At 39.4% G+C, this 22,953-nt stretch overlaps 1 protein-coding gene across 6 annotated transcripts in view; it reads right to left on the bottom strand.

Moving 5' to 3' along the window:
• SEMA3F (semaphorin 3F) overlaps window positions 1–22,953 on the bottom strand; it is a 148,035-nt gene that overhangs the window by 27,437 nt on the left and 97,645 nt on the right. For 4 of the 6 annotated variants that reach the window (XM_087887681.1, XM_034440782.3, XM_034440790.3 and 1 more), the window contains exons 3-8: window positions 21,751–21,911; window positions 19,623–19,685; window positions 13,636–13,755; window positions 9,943–10,032; window positions 4,979–5,072; window positions 1,912–2,031 (exon numbers count right to left, since the gene is read on the bottom strand). In XM_087887681.1, the coding sequence (XP_087743807.1) occupies window positions 1,912–2,031; window positions 4,979–5,072; window positions 9,943–10,032; window positions 13,636–13,755; window positions 19,623–19,685; window positions 21,751–21,911 (648 nt within the window). The remainder of the gene's footprint in view (window positions 1–1,911; window positions 2,032–4,978; window positions 5,073–9,942; window positions 10,033–13,635; window positions 13,756–19,622; window positions 19,686–21,750; window positions 21,912–22,953) is intronic. The other 2 variants (XM_034440807.3, XM_087887682.1) reach the window with 1 other exon arrangement.

The raw sequence follows: 22,953 nt of genomic DNA, 5'->3' as shown, positions 1-22,953 counted from the left end.
CAAATTTGTAAGGAGGAATAATGCCCGAAACAGCCTGCTTTTGAATTAACCGAACAGGGGAGATACATCACGGGCATGGAAGCAAACAAAGGGGCTCCCAGCTGATAATAGTTGTACTCCTCCCCAGCTGGCTAAACAAAATTATATAAAGGTCAGTTGTCACTTAGGACAGTTATGTCACCTTCAGCAATCTGATCTACTAAGCATAAACAAATGAGCATTTGCAGATTACTGCAGTCTGCTCTACATGGGGCTGCCCTTGAAGATCACCCAGAGGCTACAACTGATCTAGAATGCAGCAGCCTAGGACAGGGGTCGGCAACCTTAAACACTCAAAGAGCCATCTGGACCCATTTCCCACAGAAAAGAAAACACTGGGAACCACAAAACCCTTTTGACATCTAAAATAAAGATAACACTCCATATATCGTTTTTTACTTTTATGCTATGTATAAAAAAACTATAATGTGTTGCATTTATGAAATCAATGAACGGCTACGGAGAAAACAAATTTTTATTTTGCATTCAACAAGAACATTTTGAACTCTGAAAAAAAAAGATGGGTCAAAAAGCTCAATAAAAGCTCACATGCCGTCGGGTGTCACACATTGGTGGTTGTGACGCATATTTTGAGTGACAGGGAGCCGCAGCAGAGGGATGAAAGAGCCACATGCGGCTCCAGAGTTGCAGGTTGCAGACCCCTGGCCTAGGAAGTGACGGATGTGGCGTGGTATGCCCAGGTAACACTGCTGCTCTACAAATTATGTTGTTTGCCTCTAGGCTCCCTGGTGAATTCCAGAGACTGGTTATCATCTACGAAGCCTGGATCTTTGAGGAACTGCCTATCTTCCTTTGTTTCTGGTAAGATTATACAAAGTAGACACCCTCAAGGTTTCCTCTATTTGTTCACTATTTGGATCTGTCCTCTGCAATAATATCCTGCCTAGAGATCCATATGGTTTCCACCCTAATGATGTTCCAAAATCTTTTTAAGCCTTTGCTGTTCTCCCAGGCAAGTTTGGGGACCTCTTTCGATTGCTTTTTGTTGATTTTTTTCTTCTTCTACACCTCTATCATTTGGGTTTCTTAAATATTTTATTGCTTTTGCTTTTAAAATGTAAGCCATACAGAGTTGTTTGGCATTGAGCAACATCAAATAAACAAATATATATTCCCCAAACACTGTGTATTTCAAACCATTCACCCATGAGGCATTTCAGATCTGTTGATGCTACAAGCATGAAAAAGAAAAAAACTCTATCCCGTTTTCTTGGACATAGATAGACAGCATGAGCAAAGGACAGTAGAACAGAAAGGAGGAAGATTGAAAAAGAAATGTGTCTATCACATGAAAGAAGGTATAGCAGAAGGATATGAAGAGCGTCATGGGAATGGAAATATAATAAAAAAGACCCACAGGGCACCAAGAAGAGAGATTGGATCCAACGAGCTTAATGAAGATTCGTAACTGAGTTAGGAGCAGGCTATATATGGATAAATAAAAGAAACCAATCAGAGAAAGTTGATATGACTTGGCACGATACCATATACTTTGAAGAAATCAGGTCTGGAGAGTCATAGACCACATTGTGCATTGACAGAGGGGATTTAAAAATGAGGAAGGAGATTGCTGGGTGCTCCCACAAGCATAATGATAGCAAATTAGTGTTATCAGTGTGCCAGCTGTTATTTCTTTCTTAAAGGAACAGAGGACAATCAAAAGAAAGTGAGTGTAGGAATCCTTCAACTTTGCACAGACGTTTCTGCTGCTTTCAGGCAGAAAAAAAAAAACATTTTCAAGGAATCAGTTTCACACCACAGTGTGGCCTGTACAATGGACTCAGTTGTCGAACACCATCTCCTTTTCTTCTCCTCCCTTACCAACTCTGTTGTATTATGCCCCTCACTTACCATTGAGCCAACGTGAGTTGTATTGGTCAGTTCTCATGGCAGTCTGCTTGCCCAAAGTGCGGAAGATGGCTGCATCTGTGCCCATGAAGTCAATGTAGACACCAGCATAGAGTTCTTCATCTGTGAGCAAGGGTCAAAAATAGGGGAAGGTGGAGGAAGAGAACACAATTGTTCTGTTCTAAGGAATGCCTTGTTGAATTTCTTGTCATTACTGTATTGACATGCTGGCAGAGCGTCCTGGAAAAAGTTGCCTAACAACTTTTGTGTTGAGAGCATCCGGACCGGAAAAGTTAAAGCTATATGATGATAAATGACTCTCTTTCCTATGCTAGGAACAAAGCAAGGATACTCTACTCAGCTGGGATGCCCATTTACACATTCCACTGATTTGCTGAATGAAAGATAACAAAGGAATCCAGAATGTCTACAAACAGAAGAGAGCACTGTCTGCATTTTTCATATAATATTCTATGAACAGAGCAGAAGAAGATTAGAAAGGAGCTTCCCCCAGGCCTTTTTTCCCCCTGTATACAAGAATTGTGGGTGGCAACCTACAATTGTGGGTGAATTGAATATTGGGAAGGGAAGCATGCTTAGGGCAGTGGTGGAATCCACTTACCTTCGCTACCAGTTTGGGAATGGGAGTGTGCGGGAACGTGCACAGGTGCCTCTTCTGCACATGTGCAGAGCATTCTGCACATGTGCAGAAGATCAAAAACGGGACATAATGACATCCCGGCGGGTGGGCAGAGCCGCCCGCTGCTGGCGCTACTGATTTGTGCGAGCCGGATAGATCCGGCAGGATTTCACCGCTGGTTTAGGGAGATTATTCCCTGGCCCACCTTAGAAAACAGGAAAAGGAACTTTTAGTGGTGACTTTGGTGTTTAATATAATGTCAAGTGGAGAAATTGAATCCAAAATTTACTTTTACTGAATGGGACCAACTATAACAATGCTGAAGTGTGGGGAGAGTGGATCTTGTCAACATATTTTCCCTGTCACAGTTTTGCCTTTAGTCACAAGACCTGCTGCTCAGGTTAGTGCTTTATTAGGCAACCTAAATTTTAAATACTGTACATGCAGCTAGTCGTAGAAGGGACTGTGTAGCCTATACCCCAAAAGGGAGCAATACTGGGCAGAAAGGTATGGGAAAGAGGAAGAGTGAAGTACAGAGATTTTCTTACTTTTCCCTAATTCCCATGCCCTGTCCTAAACTGCCTGCAAAGATAATCCCAATGAACCCCTATATTCTGAAAGGTCAGCTTAATTCAAACCTAGAAGTCTTTTAAATATTTCATAATGAGCCCGAGGCCAAGCTCTTAGTTTCTGCCGAATTATAAAGAGCTGCTAGGAAAACAAAGGCAAGAAGAAGGCCAGGGTGTGTGTGCAGGTCTTGTTCTACTAACCCCTCATGTCCACTTAAAGACTTAAAACAGTCTGTCAGGGGCAAAGAGCAAACATCTTTTTTTATTTGGCAGTTTTGTTAAGCAAACATTCAAGTGAAGCACGTGGGCATGGGACATGGGGCTTTTCTGCGGATGCTACTGCTCCAAAGCTCACAACAGAGGACTTAATACAATGAACCCAAATGGTATTAGCAAGGCTGTTCATCAAGCTCTGATGCACTGGCACAGGGGCACAATTCTTGCTTTTCCCAAACTGGGGTCACAGCTGCTGCCAAATTAATTTTAAACTTTAGGGCTTGTCCTGTAAATGGATACTGGTGTCTGGACAAAATCAGAGGCTGGCAGGCCACATCAAGGGACTGGGAGATTTGTGGGAAGCAAGAACTCTGGCCAGTCCTGGAACTGACTGGGAGGGGGAGGGAAATATAGTGCAGCTGTTGTGTTGTGCTAGTTAGTATGGGGTAAGCAGGACAATGATACCACTCCTAATGATCTCCCTGCTGTGAGCTTATGTAACTCCAGCTCTCCTCCTAAGGAAAAGAACTGTGGAGCTGGAGTTCCCACATAAGAGATGGAGAAGCCATCTGGGAAAGGGAGACACTGCTTAGCCAAAGTTCAGAGAAGGTCCATGCTTGGAACCGATCTGCAGGTGCATAAAGCAGAAAAGTCTGCAGAGGCAACGGAGGATAAAAACCAAAAAGACATGTTCCTCCCCTTCTCTTTCATATGGCCAAGCACATACTTCGTTGATTATCAAAAGATGAAGGCAAGAAGGTTAAAACTGCAGGAGGAAATTATGGCGACTCTGCATGATCGGTGGAATTAAAAAGGATTCAGCATCCTGATGGGATATCTTTTAAGCCCTATATTGCTTGGGACCAGAATAGTTAACAAAACATCTCCCATGCGTCGTGAGATCAGCAGCATATAAATTTAATAAGTAATAATAATATTTATCTGAATGCTTGCTGAATTTGTTGGGAAGTTAACCACACCCGGTGGTGATCTCTGTTCTTTGGGATATAGTTTCTGCAGTGTTGAAGGGCCCTCGGTCTTTGTTACCTTTTACAAAGTTTGTTCATACTCTCCTTTAAAAAGAACGTTTAAGCCTTATTCATTTTAATTACTAGTTCTCTTCTTTCTGCTATCTTAACTGTTTCTAATGCTTTGATTGTAAACATTTTTATTATGAACTGCTGAGAGAGTTCAAGAATTAATGGTATATCAAGTTCACTAAATTAATGAATTATGACAGAATAACAGTTGATAGCTCTACTAATTCTACTAATTATCTATTAAATTCCACATTAAATCATTACAATTTAATGATTGTAAGCCACCTAGTGTTGCCTCCAGATGAGATGGGCGGCATTTAGGTTGAATAAATAAACAAGAATAAATTCAGTATCATATGTCAATAGGGGAAGCAATGCCTCCTTTAATAAGTGAAAATGAAGGAACATAATCTAAATAACTTTCACTTCATTTCTTTTTAATGAATTCCCAGGAACTCATTGAGTTAAAAAAAAATCTGACTACCAACTTTTTGGGTGTTTTTAAAAAGATCCAGAGTTTTGTAGCTCCTTCAGCTGCAAGGAGATACCTGAGTATTCTTTTAAGGGTTCTGTTGACTAATATATTATACAGCCAAGAAACTCACTTATTAATGCTGATACTGTGTCCACCTTCGGGTCATATGAGCATTTCCCTTTGCCTGACTCCAACTTCTCTGGCTCTAAGTAGAATATATAATCCTGGAATAGAAGGCAAGAGATGGATATACCACCTGTGTTATCACACACCTTTACTCTGGATATCTTCAACCACCTCAGATATAAGGCACACATATGGGAATTATAGAATACAAAGTTATCTTTTTTGGGGTAGAACCTTCATACAATACAGTTACAAACGCTTGAATTTAGGCGATCCTGGCCCAGAATATGTTTGCACCCTCAAAGTGGCCTTGAACCATTCAGGAAAGCTGATTATGGGGTAGATCAGTGGGGTCTACATCAGTTCATCATACAGAGCAGGCACTTCCACACCACCACCATGCCATGGTGTCCTTTTTAAATGCTACTTTTGTTTGAGACTGGAGAAAACCTCCAAACCATTTTTTCAAGCTTAAACAAATGTTTCACCCCATAAAAGATAGCTTTCTCCCCCATCAGTGAGATCCATTGTAAAGCAGAGTCCACGTTTTGAATGTTCCATCAGCATTGGGCCAGAAGGTCCAATGGCAGCAGAGAAGTTACAGCAGGCACTGTTCTTAATGCATGTTTTAAATGGCCAATTGGGAACATTTTCTTAGATGCTCTTAGTTCATTCCAGCAAGTGCAGTGCTGTTCATGTGCTACACTTCTGATTGGTATTTCAGCCACATCAAAGCTCTCCCAACCGCTTTATTTTGGAAATATTAATCAAGCCCCCCAAGTATCTGTTTTACATTTGAATTGCCAAAATACCGGTTTTTTTGACAAAATAAATCTGTTTGTGATAGGAAAAAGGAACAGTTAATATTAAAATGCTATTTTCTGCCAGGTTTTCCTGCATGCTGTTACGTTACAAGGCATTGCATGCAAAATATTACTTCTAGAGCTCGCCAAGTCATGGAATCATCATAAATCACATTCAAAGCAAAGAGAAGGAACTTCTTCAAGGAAGCCCATTTCCCCCCTTGTTATATTGATCGGCTATATCATATTTTTCAGACCATTGGCAGGCATGCAGAATTTCTCATTGCTTATAAGCATTCAGTGGAGAAAAATAACTGCACTGTGCATGCAGACATTTGAGGAAAGTGTTTAGTTACCCCCAAATTATTCTTAAATGACACCCATCCACGTATGGGACCGTTTAAATAATGCTCTGACACATTGTTGATGACAGTATCTGAATTGGTGCTGAAATATAATCAGGCGATATTAAACTGAGATAAATGTGAATACAGCATGAATCATCTCTCTCCACTAAATACTTCAGGGACCTTCAGATAACCATTAGTTGTCTTGTAACAAGCTATATGAAAGAACACGTAGAAGCAAATCTGTCACATTTTTCTCTGAAGATACTCAAGAGCAGACAAACATGAATTGGGTTGATAAGATCCAGACATGAGATGTCATGCTGAAAGTTTTAAAATAAATGACATTAATTACTCCCTAACTCTGATATTTTATGTTGAGAGTCACTTCTGCTCTTGTTAAGAGTTGCTGGAAAAGTCTGTAGTTGCATAAAGAGCCATGCAGGTGTCCTTCCTAACCAGGGTAATAGAATTCACTTTTTGGAAAAATAGCAGTCTAGGCCTTGTTAATAAATTGTTAGGAAATCATTGCTTTACTGTGTTAGGACCATCAGGAAATAAAAAAAGCAAATGCTCTATAAAAGTTCAGAGGCATTTTGTGTTTTGACAGATTGATGGACACACTTGGCATAACACTTAATATAACTTTTAATTCCCACTGTTTATTTGATCCATCTTGAAATAAATATGACAGGGATATCATTGTTTTGTACTATTAAGCTCTTTGGGGGAAATCCATATTGAAAACGTTAAAATAAATTTTATCCGAAATATTAACAAAGCCATTTCAAAGCAAAAGTAAATTCAAAGTCAGTTTAAGAGGCACAATTGCACACCATGTAAACTATGGTGTGCAACATAATTTTTATAGTTTACAATATGGGTTTTCCAACCTTTTGGCTTGCCTGGGCCACACTGAGTGAAGAGGAATGATCTTGGGCCACATATAAAAATATACAATCTAGTTAATCTAGATAAATAAAAAACTTAATTTTAAAAAATATTTTTAATTATCTTGTGGGGCTGCATTACTAGCTGCATTACTAGCTGCACATGCGGTCGCAGATTGAATACTCTTGATTGATAACATGTTTTTTCTGTATTTTATAGTCAAAAGCTCAAATGTAAGCAGATAACCAGGCATTGTAGAGATACTGTTCAAGAACTGTGGCTATATATTAATAACTAATTCTGACAAAAACAAAAATGGGAGTTTCTCGGGGTCTTTATTTTCAACTCTCCAAATGGAAATCATAATTGTTTAACAGCTTTGCATCCAAAGATAAAGAGAGCGTGAGGGGGAATGTGAGTTATATGGTTAAAATATTATTAGTGGGTTCCTCCTTTTGACAATATTCATGCTACTAGGGTTTCAAATAAATGACATCTTAAAGAGGGATCTGTCTAAGCAGAATAAACTGTGGCCCAACTTTTCCCGAACAATTGCTAAAGTTAGCAATTTTTTATTAAAAATGAGCTGAGTCAGTGTAAAGCACATCAAAGATGTTTGTTGGGATGAATGAGCAAAATGAAAGAATAGATGTGACTATGCCTATAAGGAATTGGAGAGCATATAGTCTCATTCAGGCTCCAAATGCCAAGTAATGTTAGCCTAGTTAAAGCCCAGAAACATCAAAATATTGTCAGTATCTCACATAGACAGAGCTTTTGAATAATGGCAGGGCTTTGACAGAAAGTGCAGGGATCGTTTTTTGCTTGGGGCAAGGACAGTGGAAAGATCACCTGGCCACATATATGATATTGCATTCTGGTAGAAGGAGGCCTCCCTTTTCTATCTGTCCTTTTTTTGGGGAGACTCCTTTTGAGGACTATTTATCTCAGCTATTTCCCCCAAAAGATATATATGTATCTATATGTGTATGTATATATGTATGTTTATGTATGTATGTATGTGTGTATAGATACACACACACATACTGTATATATAGGTGTATACACACACACATATAGGTGTATACACTCATATATATAGGTCTTTGGTTATTCGGGTTTTCTCCCACGTAAAATTGGAAGTGTCTTGGCGACGTTTCGACAAAGTCTCATTCAGGCTGGTGTTTTCGGCTTCATGCTTCTAGGAGCAATGTGTGATCGCAGCTGTTTCTTCCTTTTAACTGCCAGTGGGGGTGTGAACTGATTGGGTGCAAGCTTGGCTGTGTTCTGATTGGATGGAGGTATGGTGGAGGTAGTATAACATACCTGGCAGTTAAAGGAAGAAACAGCTGCGATCACACATTGCTCCTAGAAGCACGAAGCTGAAAACACCAGCCTGAAGATGACGAATGAGACTTCATCGAAACGTCGCCAAGACACTTCCAATTTTACGCGGGAGAAAACTCGAATAACCAAAGACCTACATACAAACACCCGCCTATATATGTAGGTCTGTGTGTGCGCGCGCATGCACACACACACACTAATGTGTATATGTACATCCATGTGTGTGTAAACTCTTTGTCTAAACACAGTCACTATCAATTTTCTATGTATTTTGTCTATTTTAATAATAAAAGTCACCCAAACTTGTTGAAAGGTGGAATATGAATATCTAAAGAAAAAGAATCTGCTCACTTAAAAGAATTACAACAGGCCCACTAAATAAGTTAGGCAAGCTTTGTTTAAAATGCACTCTTTAAATTCACCTTAGGACTTTGTGAACTAAGATGTTGCAAAATAGCATCAACACTTGAAATTAACCTGTTCAGAGAAATGTTTGAAAGTCTAGATTTTATTGTAGAACGATTTAGTCATGCAACAGTTTGATATTATGGCCAAAAGAATCTGTCTGGCCTTAGAAAGGCAGCCCTGCATATTCACCATGAACTTTTTAGGTGCGTCATCTTGAACTCAATGTAGAAATCTGTTGCCAAATGCAAAAAGGACGAAGGATTTATATCACATTGAAATCCAAGAAGAAACACATTAGGAAAGGGATCTCTTTAGCTTTTGACCTGTAAGTGTTAACTTTGTTCTCAACCATGTTTTTAATCTGTGCTTTTATTCATGTGTTTATATTGTTTCATTATGTTGTTGTAAAACCCCCAGAATCACTAAGGTGAGATGGGTGGTGTAGAAATCAGATAAATAAACAAATCTCATGGCCAGTAATTCTAAACCCCAGACTAAATTGACTACACAATTTATTTTCTTCCTTCCTTCCTTCTTCCCTCCCTCCTTTTCCAACAGCTAAAAAAATAAATTTAGAATCTGTAATTGTGTACACATCCAGCTGGCTGATCCCCCAAATTAAAACATGCTCTTGTAAACAGCATCCAACCCCTTGGATCTTCCTCTCTGTTCATACTGTTAACATGTGTTTATACAACATACAGAAACACATCCCATCCGCATCCCACCGCCACCCCCGCCTCCCATTTTCAGCATGACTTTGATCCTTCCAAACTACTTGCAGCTTATGAGGCGGCCTCTCTTCAGTTCAACATTTGCTTGAAATAACAATCTCATGTGTCTACATTTCAAGTGGATGGATACAGGATCTTGTCCTGTACGCTAAGGTCAAATATTTTGAGAGACTTATTTCTTGACGCAAGTCTGATGTGAGCCTGGGGAAGGAGGAATTAGTCTGAGAGAGGAGACGCAAGGAGAAGCTGTCCAGGAAGCGCGCTCATTGCTGGAGGGGCATGTGTCTATCCTGGCCACACTTGACCCTCCCTCCTGCCCCTTAGTTGCCTGTTAGGTGCATGCCAGTTGAAAATGAAGGTTAGAGAGCCCAGGCTCGGGCATGCTAGGGAAGGAGCCATTTTGTCCTTGGGGAAGGACAGGCAGAGCGCAATTCCCACCTTGCGTTCCACTGGAGACGGGTGGAGGGAGGAGTCAACTGCTCTACTTCCCCGTCCTCCCTGCTGGATGGACTGGTTCAGCTCAAAAGCCTGAGGAGAGGAGGAGCAGAGAGTTAGCACTGGCAGCATCATCTGCCAGAGAAGCAGGAATGGCAGGGTCTGGCCAGAGAGCATGCAGAAGCTTCACTATCTCTGTCACGTACACATATTGATTACCATTGAGACCAAGGTTGTCTTCAGAAATAGTTGTATCCTCTCTATGGTCTGAGTAGGATAGTCAGCTATTCTCCAGGGCTATCTGGAGAACGTCATATCTGAGTGGGTCAACACTGAGAAGGTCTGAGGCATCTCAACTAAATTGTCAAAGTGCAGAACTAAAAGATTTGGCTGCATAGCTAATACATCTTTAACATTTTAATGAGCATCTGGGGCTCCAGATGTTGCTAAATTACTATTTCTAGCAAACATGATCAATGAGTAAGAGCTGTAAGGTCATCAGGATCTGGTGGGCCATTAACTTGATTTTTGCATAGAGGCATAAGCTGTAGTTAAAGGCAGAATATGTATGAAGCAAAGATTTTCTTTTCTTTTCAATAATTGTCGTGCTTTTTGTTTAGATCTTGGGAAGAAAGGTCCTTTTTGAAGCGTTAACAATATTTAAAATGGTACCTCTGTATTTCTTTTATCATGTAGTTACAACTGAAAGTCATAGCAGCAATATAATATCAGAAACCTGTGACAGAAAATGGTCATGAGGTCTGTTTTAAAATTAAACTAGGCAAAACCTTTGAGGAAAATGATTATGAGAAGAGAAGATAGTTTAATGGTGAAAACATTTTCCATGGCTATACAAGCAGTTTTCCTTTATATCATTTTTAAGGATCAGTGATATCTAAAACCAGTAAGTGAAAACCAAATACAATGAAACCCCCCCTCAAACTATTACAAGTGTGCTAAATAGCAAAGATAAGGCTGATGTTACATAAATTGGTAAAAATGTACCAGTCCACACTGGATGGAGGTTATACAGACCCATTAATGTCAAAGATGGTGTCACTTATCTGTTAATTGAAAACATGTTAACAACAGCAAAACCTCCGGTTGCTGGGAAATGAAACTTGGATAATGTTCTATTAATAGTAGAATAAAACATGGCATACTTCCAGACTGTAAAAATGATGAATGATGTGCAGAATGCAAATAATCCTTTAAAGACATAATTTAAGCAACTTCAATGACATTTCCCGAGATGCTGGATCAATTACCACAACATGACATAATTCTGTGCATTCCTGGGATTTGAACTCTATTCAGTGCAGTGGCAGTTTATTGTTTTAAAAAAAATGTTCATTGCACTGGGCTATATGTATTAATACAATGTCTATGTAATTTTCTTATAATTTTTCTCCTTTCTTACAATATTCTATTATTCTATTTCTTTGATGTCTATTTTAGAAACCACAGATATTAAATCAGATCAACACGATTTATTCCGATACATAATTTACCTAATTAATCACCAGATGCTTATAGACCATTTTTAAAATTCTGCTACATTTTTTTTCAAACTTTGTGGTCCTTTTTAAATGAATTTCATATTATCTTTTCCAAAACTTAAAATTCCATCTACGTAACAGAACCTGTGAAACACAGCTTTCCTCAATTTCTGCCTTCCGGGGACTTTATACTGCAATCATCTTCCTGGTGGGATATGAATACATACTGGATTTGGAAAAAAGTTTTGAAAACAAGTCTATCTTCCATCATAGCCTATCAAATTTCTAAAGTAACTATGCATTCATAAATGTTTGCATATACTTCTCCCTTATTCAGTCATGTTCCAGAGTTGGGATCATTGCAAAAATGAATCTGGTTCACCTTAATAGTCGATGGACAGAAGATAGAAGTGCATGGACCATCATAACGCTTGAAATCTCTCACCTCCTTTAAGCATAGAGGATATCCTAGTACATACAAATGGTATGTACATTTCCTAGTACGTACAAATGGAAACATTCATGATTGTGCATTTGTTACAGCAAGGCTCAGGGATATGTACTATGTGGTTGTGTCTAGCATAGAAATCCTGATTGCTCTATTTTGCTTAGAAAAATGTTAGCATTGGCTGGAGAATGCCTGTATAACCATTTGTTTGGATGGACTTGATCTCAGCTTAAGACTCTTGTCTTTGAGCTAACATAAAAGGTAATCCTTGGTCCTGAATTTGTAAACATTTTCTTAAGCAGGCACTTCAATCGTTTCCAGGAAGACTTCCTGTAATTATGATAGTGTGTGCTCAGGTTAAGCATGGGAATGTTTTTGAGACCCCTAAAAATAGGAGTTTCATTCTACTTGCAGTGTTTTACCATAAGGGGAAAAATAAGGATAAATTAAATATGAAAGTGTTTTCCAGATTTTGAGGGACTTCCCAGAGCCAACCAAAAACAAGCTTAAAATAGAATAAGCAACTATGAATGCTGATTTACTGAGCCAAATCATTTTCTAGGAGAGAGATTTTTCATTGTTTTTAATGTAAGATTCATTATTTGACTAAGAATTTTGCTCCTTTATGGCATGGTCTCTCTCAAGACCTACTAGTTCCAAAGATCTATAGGTGTATAGAAGGATGCCTGGTAGATAGGGCAAAGCATTATTGTCATTGTAGTCACTGATCCCAGCAATGGGGAGATCAGATGATGCTGGTAAGAGCTATTGAACCAAAATATGAAATAAGTGTTTAATATAAATATAAACCGTGAGAGACAACCTCATGCTATATGGATGGGAAGCAGACTGTATTACATAGTTATACTGCCCCATTTCCAATTCAGTTGTATATATGGTCCTGGGAATGGGCAGCAAAGACAATTTCCAATTCTTTCTTGAACAGAGAAATTTGCTCCACCAACCTGAAGAAAAGCAACACAACAATGCAGCAATCCAAATATCTTTCAGCAAGCTTTCATGCAAAGAAATGATAAAGAAATACCAAATATGTCACACTAGGTGTGATTTCATAGTATATCAGCAGTCATGAATACTAAAACACTATCTAAAGAGCAATACCTGAGTTAATGTTGCTGGATTTATAAATGGACTCCACATCATAAGATTCTCAGAGGAGCCTTTTAAAGGGTTTTATTGAATAACTGATCTCCAGCTATATGGAGTATGGAAGCCATATGAAGCTTTGAACTGAATGCTTAGTAGATAGGGAGAATGGTTCAATACCTCCATTTTAAAGAGGACAGTCTAAATTGCATGAAGAATAAAAATGATCTCAGCTAGTATTTACTTTATCCCTATCTCATATTCTACATATTTGTCTCCTTTTTCTCACCTTGCCAAGTCACTGTAACATTGTGACTATAGAGACTACAACTAATGAGATTCAGGCTTATATATTCACTTATCCAGGGGATGAGTGACTGTCTTTAGGCCAGTGTCAAGTCTTAGAGGAGAAGTTACTGCACATTATCTTATGCCTCTGGGGTTAAACATGGAGCTAAACAAATGAAGGCTCAGTCTCAGTGCTCAAAGCCAGAAGTCAGCTTCTAATGGTTTGTTTCCCCCACCAGGATCTATGGGAGTGTAATTCTGCTGGATTCTGCTCTTCTAGTGTAGGCTACTCTAGGTGCTTCTTTATTACCAATCTGGATGCAGTTCTAGTCATACGCTCTGACATCACCTCACCTGTGCTTTGCGACCCCGGTTGACAAAGGTGCAGACAGGATTATATGCGCCAGTGCCACAGACATACAAGTGTGTTCGATTCCAGGGCTGGATAAGTCGGATGAAGTTCCCGCACTCACCCTAGAAAACAAATGGAACATTAACTTAAGCCTCCTACAAAATTGCATCCACTTCAAGAAGGGGAGGGTGAGTAATTGCATTCTCTACCAGTTTCAAACGTACAAGGTCTTCTGCAGGAAATGGCTTTACTATTAAAGAAAGCTCCTTGTCCACTGCAACAAGTAAGTCCTATGGACAGGTAGTCATATGCATTGAGCTTCTCTGAAGTGACACTTCCGAGCAAATAAGGTCTGGTGCCCCTTTAGAATCAGCAAATGTACATTTTGAAGCATTTCCTCCAAAGAGATTTTGGATGTTTCTGCAAAGCAAATGTTCTGTTTGTCCTATTTATGGTGCTTTTTCCCCCACCCTCCCTCTCTCTCTCTCTCTCTTTTTGGAAGAACTTTGAATTATTTCCCATTTCAGAGCCAACATTCCTTTTTTCATGTCTTATACTACAGCATATTTGTAGCTGAAACAGACTATAAATGGTGCAGGTCAAAGCTTTCCTTCTTGTCCTTGGCAATTTTTCTTAAGTCTGAGAAAATAATAGTTGTACAATTCCAGAGAACTATCTCGGTGTCAAGATGGCAAATGCCAGACTCCTGGTCCTGCTTATTTGCAAACACAAGGAAAATGATCTGAATACAAATTGCATGAAAGGAAAATACTTCTAATCGACCCAAAAGAGGACTTTCTGACTTTATTGGTCCCAGGGAAAAAGGAAAAGAATTCAAGTAAAGCTGGTCTGGGTCCCCATTTGTTAAACCAGTGATTTTTCAATCTTGGTAACTTCATGATGTGTGAACTTCAATTCCCAGAAATCCCCAGTTAGCACAAATTATTGCTATACTGTATAAATGTATTAGAAATGAATGTGTGTATGTGTATAATGTTTACATTACATAATCATAATTACACTCATTTTTAAGTACTTGATATGTCTTTTTATTATGTACGATTTTGCATCTTGTTTCGTTTTTCTTCTTTTTTCTGTCACTATTTGAAATGCAACAAAAATTATTTTGAAAACTCCCAGAATTCCCCAGCTAGCACACAATAAGAAAGTTATATAAATAATGAGTTAATGTATTAAACCAGAGGACTTCAAACTTGGCAGCTTTAAGACTTGTGGACTTCAACTCCTATGCTGGCTGGAGAATTCTGGGAGTTGAAGTCCACAACACTTAAAGCTGCCAAGTTTGAAGATCTCTGTATTAAATAAATAAATACATTTTTGGCAAGAGAGTGAGAGCCCCTTGCCTCATTCCCTCTGATTTGATCCTTACCATTTTTTGTCAGTTTAATTGTAATTTTATTTTATTGTTAGCTTCCTCAAATCATTGGGAGACCATTTTATACACCATGATGATGATGATGATGATGATGATGATGATGATGATGATGATGATTGGTTAATCTTTAGTGAGATTCACAGCCTTTGAGGCTGGTTAATAGCTCAGCAGCTCGAGTCCTAACCAAGGACCTAGGAACTGTTAAGGTATCGTCAGAGGATTAAACTGTTCTGAGTAAGGTGGTTTTTTGTAGAGTCAAAATGTTCAAGTCCGGTAAATTTAGAATTTCTAAATAGCGGGGAAGCCCTTTGGGTATTGCTCCAAGGGCTCCAATTACAATTGGGACAACACACAATTTCTTTTCCCATAGTTGCTCAACTTCAATTTGCAAGTGCCAGTACTTTGTGATTTTTTCTTGCTGCTTATCTTCAATCCGTGCATCACCAGGTATTGCAATGTCAATGAACCATACTTTTTTCTTTTCAACTATTGTTATGTCAGGTGTGCTGTGGACCAAGTGCCTGTCAGTCTGAATCCTGAAGTCCCACAAGATCTTGAGTTTCTCATTCTCTAAAACTTTCTCAACCTGATGTTCCCAGTGGTTTTTGCTGTACTCAAATCCAAACTTCTGGCACAATTTCCCATGAATGATCTTAGCAACACGGTCATGGCATTGTAGGTAGTCAGTTTGTGAAATTTTGCTGCACCCACTGATCAGGTGGTCGACTGTCTCATCTTTCTCATTACAGAGGTGGCATTTGCTTTGGTGGTAACATGTTGAATTTTTGCCTTCATGCAGTTTGTGGCTAGGGCTTGTTCTTGAGCTGCCAAAATAAAGCTTTCTGTTTCTTTTTTCAGTACTCCTGCTCTTAACCAGTTCCAAGTTAGTTTCTGGTCAGCTTTGCCTTCAATACTTTTCAAGTATTGGCCATGCAGAGCTTTGCTTTTCCAGTTTTCAGCTCGCTGCTCAATTACTTCTTTCTTATATTCTGCTTTTGTTTTAGTTGTCTTTAAAAGGCCTCCTTTATTTACTTCCTTAATCATTGGTTCTTCACTTTTCTGGATGTAATCATTCAAGCTGCGTTTTTCTTCTTCCACAATCTGTTTTACTTATAGGAGTCCTCGACCACCCTCTGCTCTTGGTAAATATAATCGGTCAACATCACTTTTAGGGTGCAAGGCATGATTCATTGTCATAAGCTTCCTTGTTTTTCTGTCTAAATTGTCTAACTCCATCTGGGTCCAGTCAATTATTCCTGCAGAGTATCGAATCACAGGTATAGCCCAGGTATTTATGGCTTTTATGATGTTTCCTCCACTCAATTTGGACATTAATATCTTACGAATTCGCCAAATGTACTTGGCTGAAGTTAATTCCTTGACTTTATTATGCATTAAGTCAGAGGCCTCTAAAATCCCCAAGTACTTGTAGCCTTCTTCTGATTTTACTGCCTTTATCATTTCTTCATTCTCTAGTTCTATTCCATCCTCTTCTATAATCTTGCCTGCTTTGGTTGCTATTGTTGCACATTTGTCAATTCCAAACTGCATACCAATGTCTTGGCTGAATTCTTTTGTGTTTTCAATTAATAAATTCAGTTCAGCTTTTGTTTTACCAAACAGCTTCAGATCATCCATGTACATCAAGTGCAAGATTTTCAGTCCTTTCTTTGCAAGTTTGTATCCACAGTTCATCTTCTTCGAAATGATTGTCAATGATAGCATTGAGAGTATAAAAAGTAGGGGTGAAAGGGAATCGCCCTGGAAAATGCCTCGTTTAATTTCAACTTCACCCAGGTGTTGTTGTTGTTGTTGTTGTTGTTGTTGTTACTACTACTACTACTACTACTATTTTTATTGTGTGAGGCCTAAGTAAGGAAGATAATGCCATTTTAGTAATTTTTCATCTTATTTAATTTTCCTTTTTTAGCAATTACACAAAGATAAATGTGATGCTTGTTGACATCTTAATGGCACTGTATTTCAAGATAGTGGGAACCAATCAGAAACCTTCCGAAGTTCTCCCTCTCCTTATTCAGAAGGAGAAACTGATGACTAGGATGGCTATTTAATGGAGTGGATCTGTTAGAGTGATATTTCTCATTCTCAGAAACTTTTAAGATATATGACCTTCAACTCCTAGAATTCCCCAGCCACCATGCTAGGGGATTCTGGGAGTTGACGAGCATACATCGTAAAGTTGTCAAAGTTGAAAAATGCTGCATTAAACAGTGTGAAGGGCTTGGAAACCTCTTGGCTAATGAAACTTATACTGAATATTTAGTAAGTGACAATGGAAAACACCAGAGAATAAGCAGAGAATTCCCAGCATGTGGCAAGGCCTAAGCTTATTAATTAATTGGATCTAGGACCAGGAATGAAGCATGAAGCAGTGTGTCTGAGCATGGAGTCCCATTTCCTCTTCACAGCTCATGTTTCCTCCTTGCCTCATGCCTCAGTCTGGAGGAGCTCAGCTGGAGCCAAGGGTAATAAAGTTCAAGAGGAAGGGAAATATGCAAGCAAATGCAGCTTCCTTTGCTCAGAGCGGTTGGCTCCTCTGAAATCAAACCCCAAACAGTAGCAGCTGAGAGATCTCAACAAGACAGAGTTCAAGGACAGTTGGTCAAAAGGCTAGCTAGGCCTTGCAGGAAACATCTTGGTAACCTCTAACCTTGCTTCCTTCTACTAAGACAAAAAAAAAATTAGCATGCATTATTACCAACAAACTTAGTTCTGGCTGAACATATTTTTCTGGTTCCTACAATTTAATGCTGATAAGGCTTCTTCATCTGATTATGTTCCATGCAGAGAAATGAAAAAATATTTTCAGGCACAAAAACACTAAAAATTGCCAGGTTGGGGCTCATGAGCTTTAGTCACATGCATTTACATGTCATACACACCAATATATCCTTCAGTTGAACAAGGTTGCTGGGAGAAGATAGGCTTCTCCTCCCTCACTCCTCCCTCACTCCTAGAGATTTCTTCCTGCCAATTTTCTGTTCAGTTACTATTGAGCAAAATGGGCAAAGTTCTTGGTGGATCTGTTTGCCTCAGGTAGTCAAAGATTGCACGAAGTCCATAATCCACAGGTTGTCTTCCATTCTGCACTGAACTGCTGTCTTCAGATCAAAAACCTAAGACACCAGCTTTAGCCCTTATTTTGTCCTCTTACAAAAAATATGGGGAAATGCAGGTGTACAACTGCTGTCAATTCTTGGGTCAGAATGGGACTTTTTGGCTTGAACTCTTGGTGCTGCCTATTTCTTCACCAGGGTTTCATCTCTGCATTATTACGTCTCGGCACTTTGGACCACGGCCCCTCCATCCCAGTCTCTTCGCCGCAGCCCATTCGTCATAGTACACTTCACGTTGGGCTTTTGGACGCACAGGACAGTTTGAAGCCAGCCAATCAGTGCAGGGGCATGGGGGCTTTGGGAGTAGAGTGGGGGCTGCAGTTTAGAGGGAGGCTGTCAGTTCGGACCCTCCCGAGGCAGCCGAGAGCAGCGTGGGGGAGGGATCCAGCCACAAAAGACAGTGGGTCCTATGCGCCCAAAAGCCTGATGTGAACTGTACTGCGACAAATGGGCCGCGGAGAAGGGACTGGGATGGAGGGGCCGTGGCCCAAAGTGCCGAGGCATAATAATGCAGAGGTGAAATCCTGGTGGAGAAACAGGCAGTGCCAAGAGTTCGAGCCGAAAAGTCCTAGACCCTCTTGGGTTTATAATGTTGTTGCCAAGGTCTGAAAATTTTTATATAAACTACCTATCTTCTTTCTCACCAATCAGTAAAGAACAATTACAGGTAGTCCTCGACTTCCAACAATTCATTGGGTGACCATTCGAAGTTACAACAGCACTGAAAAAAATGACTTATGACCGTTTTTCACACTTGCAACCTTTGCAGCGCATCCCCATGGTCACACGATCAAAATTCAGACACGTGGCAACTGGCGCATATTTTGATAGATGTAGTATCCCGGGATCATGTGATCACCTTTTTGCTATCTTCTGACAAGCAAAAATCAATGGGGAAGCCAGGTCCATTTAACAATTATGTAAATTAACGTAACCACTGCAGTGATTCGCTTAACAAGTGTGGCAAGAAAGGTGGTAAAATGGGGCAAAATTGACTTAACAGTTGTCTCACTTAGCAACAGAAATGTTGGGCTCAATTATGGTCGTAAGTTGAGGACTACCTGTATGAAACATAAATCATAAGATACATAAGATACAAATCTATGTATATCTTATGTATCGTAAAATACAAATATTGAGGCCCAAAAAATTATAAAACTTTGCAGGAATAGTGCAGAAATGACCTAAAATGGGGTCATCTTTTAGCAAACACAGCAGTCAACAGAATTCTATTATTAGTTGTCACCTAAAGTATCTGGACTTCATGGCTGAAAGGGTGAGAGTAAACAGGAGGTGGGATGAGGCAGGAAAAGGTGGCAAAGCACAGTCAGTATTTGCTGATTTTTCTTGTCCGCCTGAAATCCTTGTGGAGGTGTGAGCAATACCCCTCTTTCCTGCATAATATTAGGACTTCACCATCCTGAATGAGCTTAGGGATAACATCAGAAGTACTTACATTATTGTTCTTGCCTGACAGGACACATTCATCTATCCTTTGCTGTGATGCAGGCCAGTGGATCTGCCAAGCGAAACAACATCTCACAGTTACAACTGATTTCCCGTATTTTCCCCTTAACCCTGGTCCCAAGCCAGACAATATATTGAATTGGAAGTTTTGCATTAGAAATCAATGGGAGTTTTTCAATGTGATTATTTTAGAAGCCAGCAGTCACATCACCTTGCTGTTTGTTCCAGATGTGTTTCTTAAATGCAGTACTTTTTTATATTTTTATATAATTTCCAGAATATTCTGGAAATTACCCCATTCCTTTTTTTTTCAAAAAAGTTTTTATTTTTATTTCTCATAAACATATTTACATGTACAATAATTTCTCCACCATTTTTCATTCATCTTATCTTTTAACTTTCATTTTACCCTTCTTTATTTTGCCACAATCTTTCTTCTTCTCCTCCCCTTCTCTTCCTTCCTCTATCTCCTCCTACTTTCTTCATTCTTCCTCTCCTTCTCTTTCCTACTTCCCCTTCCCTTCCCCAATCCTCTCTTCTTCCCTCCTTCTAACCTTCTCTCTTACTCCTCTTCCCCTCCCTTTTCTTCCTCTCCTTTTCCCTTTCTTCTTTCTCTCCCTCTCTTCTCTCTTCTCCCTTCCTCTCTTTCTACTTCTTCCCCTCTCTCTTGTTGTTTCCCTTTTCAGTTCAATCTCGAATGGTATTCGAGCAGCCCCAATTTTCTATTTATCTCTATTCTCATTTCAATTTCTTATTTGATTAATATCTATATCTGTTTCCTCATTTGTGTACATTTTTATAATAATCTCACTTTTTCTCTTCACCCCCTCCACCTCCCCTTTCTCCTTTTACCTAAGCAGCATCTGGGTTTACCCCATTCCTTTGTCCAGGGGTGTTAAACTCAAGGCCCACAGGCCGGATGAGTCACATGTTAGCCACGCCCACCCCCAGTTTAGCGAAGGAGAAAAAAGTCACAATATGTCACGTGACAACAACGTGACACCACAAATTTGACACCCCTGCCTTTGACTGTGAAAAAACCCTATATATCAATGGGTGCAAAGTACAATGTGGTTGTTCTGGAATCACAGTAACAGGCTAAATTCTTGTAATAACAAGTATTTTTGATTTTGAACAAGATTTTGAACTTATACTGCTTCATAAGTAATAGTTTAGAAATGAAGAACATGTAACTATTTAAAACATTTTACAGGAATGATCACGAAACCCAGTTTAAAATGCACAGATATAAGCAATGATTCTCACACTTAAGGTTAAGACTTCACCATTTTGTCACCTGTTTTTATGAAGACACACCTTGGTCTAGTGGTTAAGGCACCAGATTAGAAACTCTGAACTCTAGTCTTGCCTTTGGCACAAAGCCAGCTAGGTGACATTGGCCCAGTCACTTTTTCTCAGCCCTAGGAAGCAGGCAATGGCAAACTTCTTTTGACATCTTGCCAAGAAAATTGCAGGGACTTTTCCAGGCAGCCTCCAGGAATCAACACTGACTTGAAGGCATGAATATAAATAGTTATGTATTCCTGAATAGATCTACATGTTATTTCTTTCCATCCACATCTCTCTCCTGAGTTAAAAATGGAAAATGGCATCTTTTCTGATCAAATAGCCTACAGATTATGTGTTGAGCTTTCCTCTGGTCCCAAAGGACTCTTGACTTTAAGTGAGCAAGCAGACAAAAAGATAAATAAGCACCAAATGTCACTGTGGCACAAGAGGTGCCTGTCAAGAGTTTGTTTAATACTTTTGTTTTATATTTGGTAGACTAATCTTATATTGAATGAAAAAGAAAAAAAACATCTGAAGAGACAATACTCTTCAAAAAAGCAAAACAAAACCCTTCCTAAAAGTTCTGGACAAATATTGTTTAATATTTTGTTCATTGCATTAAGCACCAGAAAAAAAAATGATATATCAACCGTAGAAAGACCATTAAAAAAACCCGGAATCCTATTTTCAACTTACTTTTTCAGAGAGACTCATCTGCTTCAATATCTCTCTACTGCAAATTCAACACAGATTCAGAAGCATTTTGTTCCCCATCAAACAGAATTTCCCTCTGCCTACTCCTGATAAGAAATTTAAAAAAATCTTACAATCAAGGGCTCCCGATTGATATCATGAAGGTCTAATGAAAGGATGTAGTCTTTGCTCCCCACATACATTCGGTCATGATCTTCATCCTTCAGCAAGATTCGGTAGTCTGTTGAGTTGAGAAGGAAATTGAAGAAACGTGCAGTTCCAGTGGCCTTCAGCTCTACAGGAACAAACACAAGGAAAAGCCTGTATTAATTGTCTTCTATCCTGATTCCAAAAAACAAACATTTGGGAATAGTATGCTTGATTGAGGAGAAATCAACATGCTCCCCAAAGTCAGTAAGACATTTAACTCTTAAATATAGCAATATACATGTGTGCATAGACCTGAACAAATTATTAAAAGAAACACTCATCTTGCAGCAATGCTATGTGTAAATATAGCTTATTTTATGAGCCGTGGTGATGCAGTGGTTAGAATGCAGTATTGCAGGCTGCTTCTGCTGACTGCTGATTGCCAGCAGTTTGGCAGTTCAAATCTCACCAGCTCAAGGTTGACTCAGCCTTCCAGCCTTCCGTCCTTCCAAGGTGGATAAAATGAGGACTCAGATTGTTGGGGGCAATATGCTGACTCTGTAAACTGCTTAGAGAGGGCTGTAAAGCACTGTGAAGCGGTATATAAGTCTATTGCTATCTCATGAGACCCCCATCAACTCAGATTTAGCTTGAATTATTGAAAACTGAGGGTTTCCACTCAGTGGTGGGATTCAAATTTTTTTTACTACTGGTTCTGCGGGCTTGGCTTGGTGGGTGTGGCTTGGTGGATGTGGCAGGGGAAGGATACTGTAAAATCTTCGTTCCCGCCCCACTCCAGAGGAAGATTACTGCAAAATCCCCATTTCTTCCCAATCAGCTGGGACTTGGGAGGCAGAGAATAAATGGGGGCGGGGCCAGTCAGAGGTGGTATTTACCGGTTCTCCGAACTACTCAAACTTTCCGCTACTGGTTCTCCAGAACTGGTCAGAACCTGCTGAAACCCACCTCTGTTTCCATCTAACTCTTATTATTTTCTACTAAATTATACTCAGTCTGTGAGGCCCAAGAACATCTATGATACGTATGAGAAAAAATAAATAAAAAAGCATTTCTATAAAACATTCTGCAAATTAAAGAATAATATTCAACTGTTAAAAACACCAGTATGAGAATCAGACTTCTGTTCAGTCTTACATACGATGAAACAACCCAGCCTCATATTGGAT

The sequence above is a fragment of the Pantherophis guttatus genome, chromosome 2 (assembly GCF_059756535.1).
Source record: "Pantherophis guttatus breed Tessera chromosome 2, ASM5975653v1, whole genome shotgun sequence".
NCBI classification, from domain to species: Eukaryota; Metazoa; Chordata; class Lepidosauria; order Squamata; family Colubridae; genus Pantherophis; species Pantherophis guttatus.
Note: the sequence above shows the minus strand (reverse complement) of the source record. Positions and strands in the feature narration are given on the sequence as shown.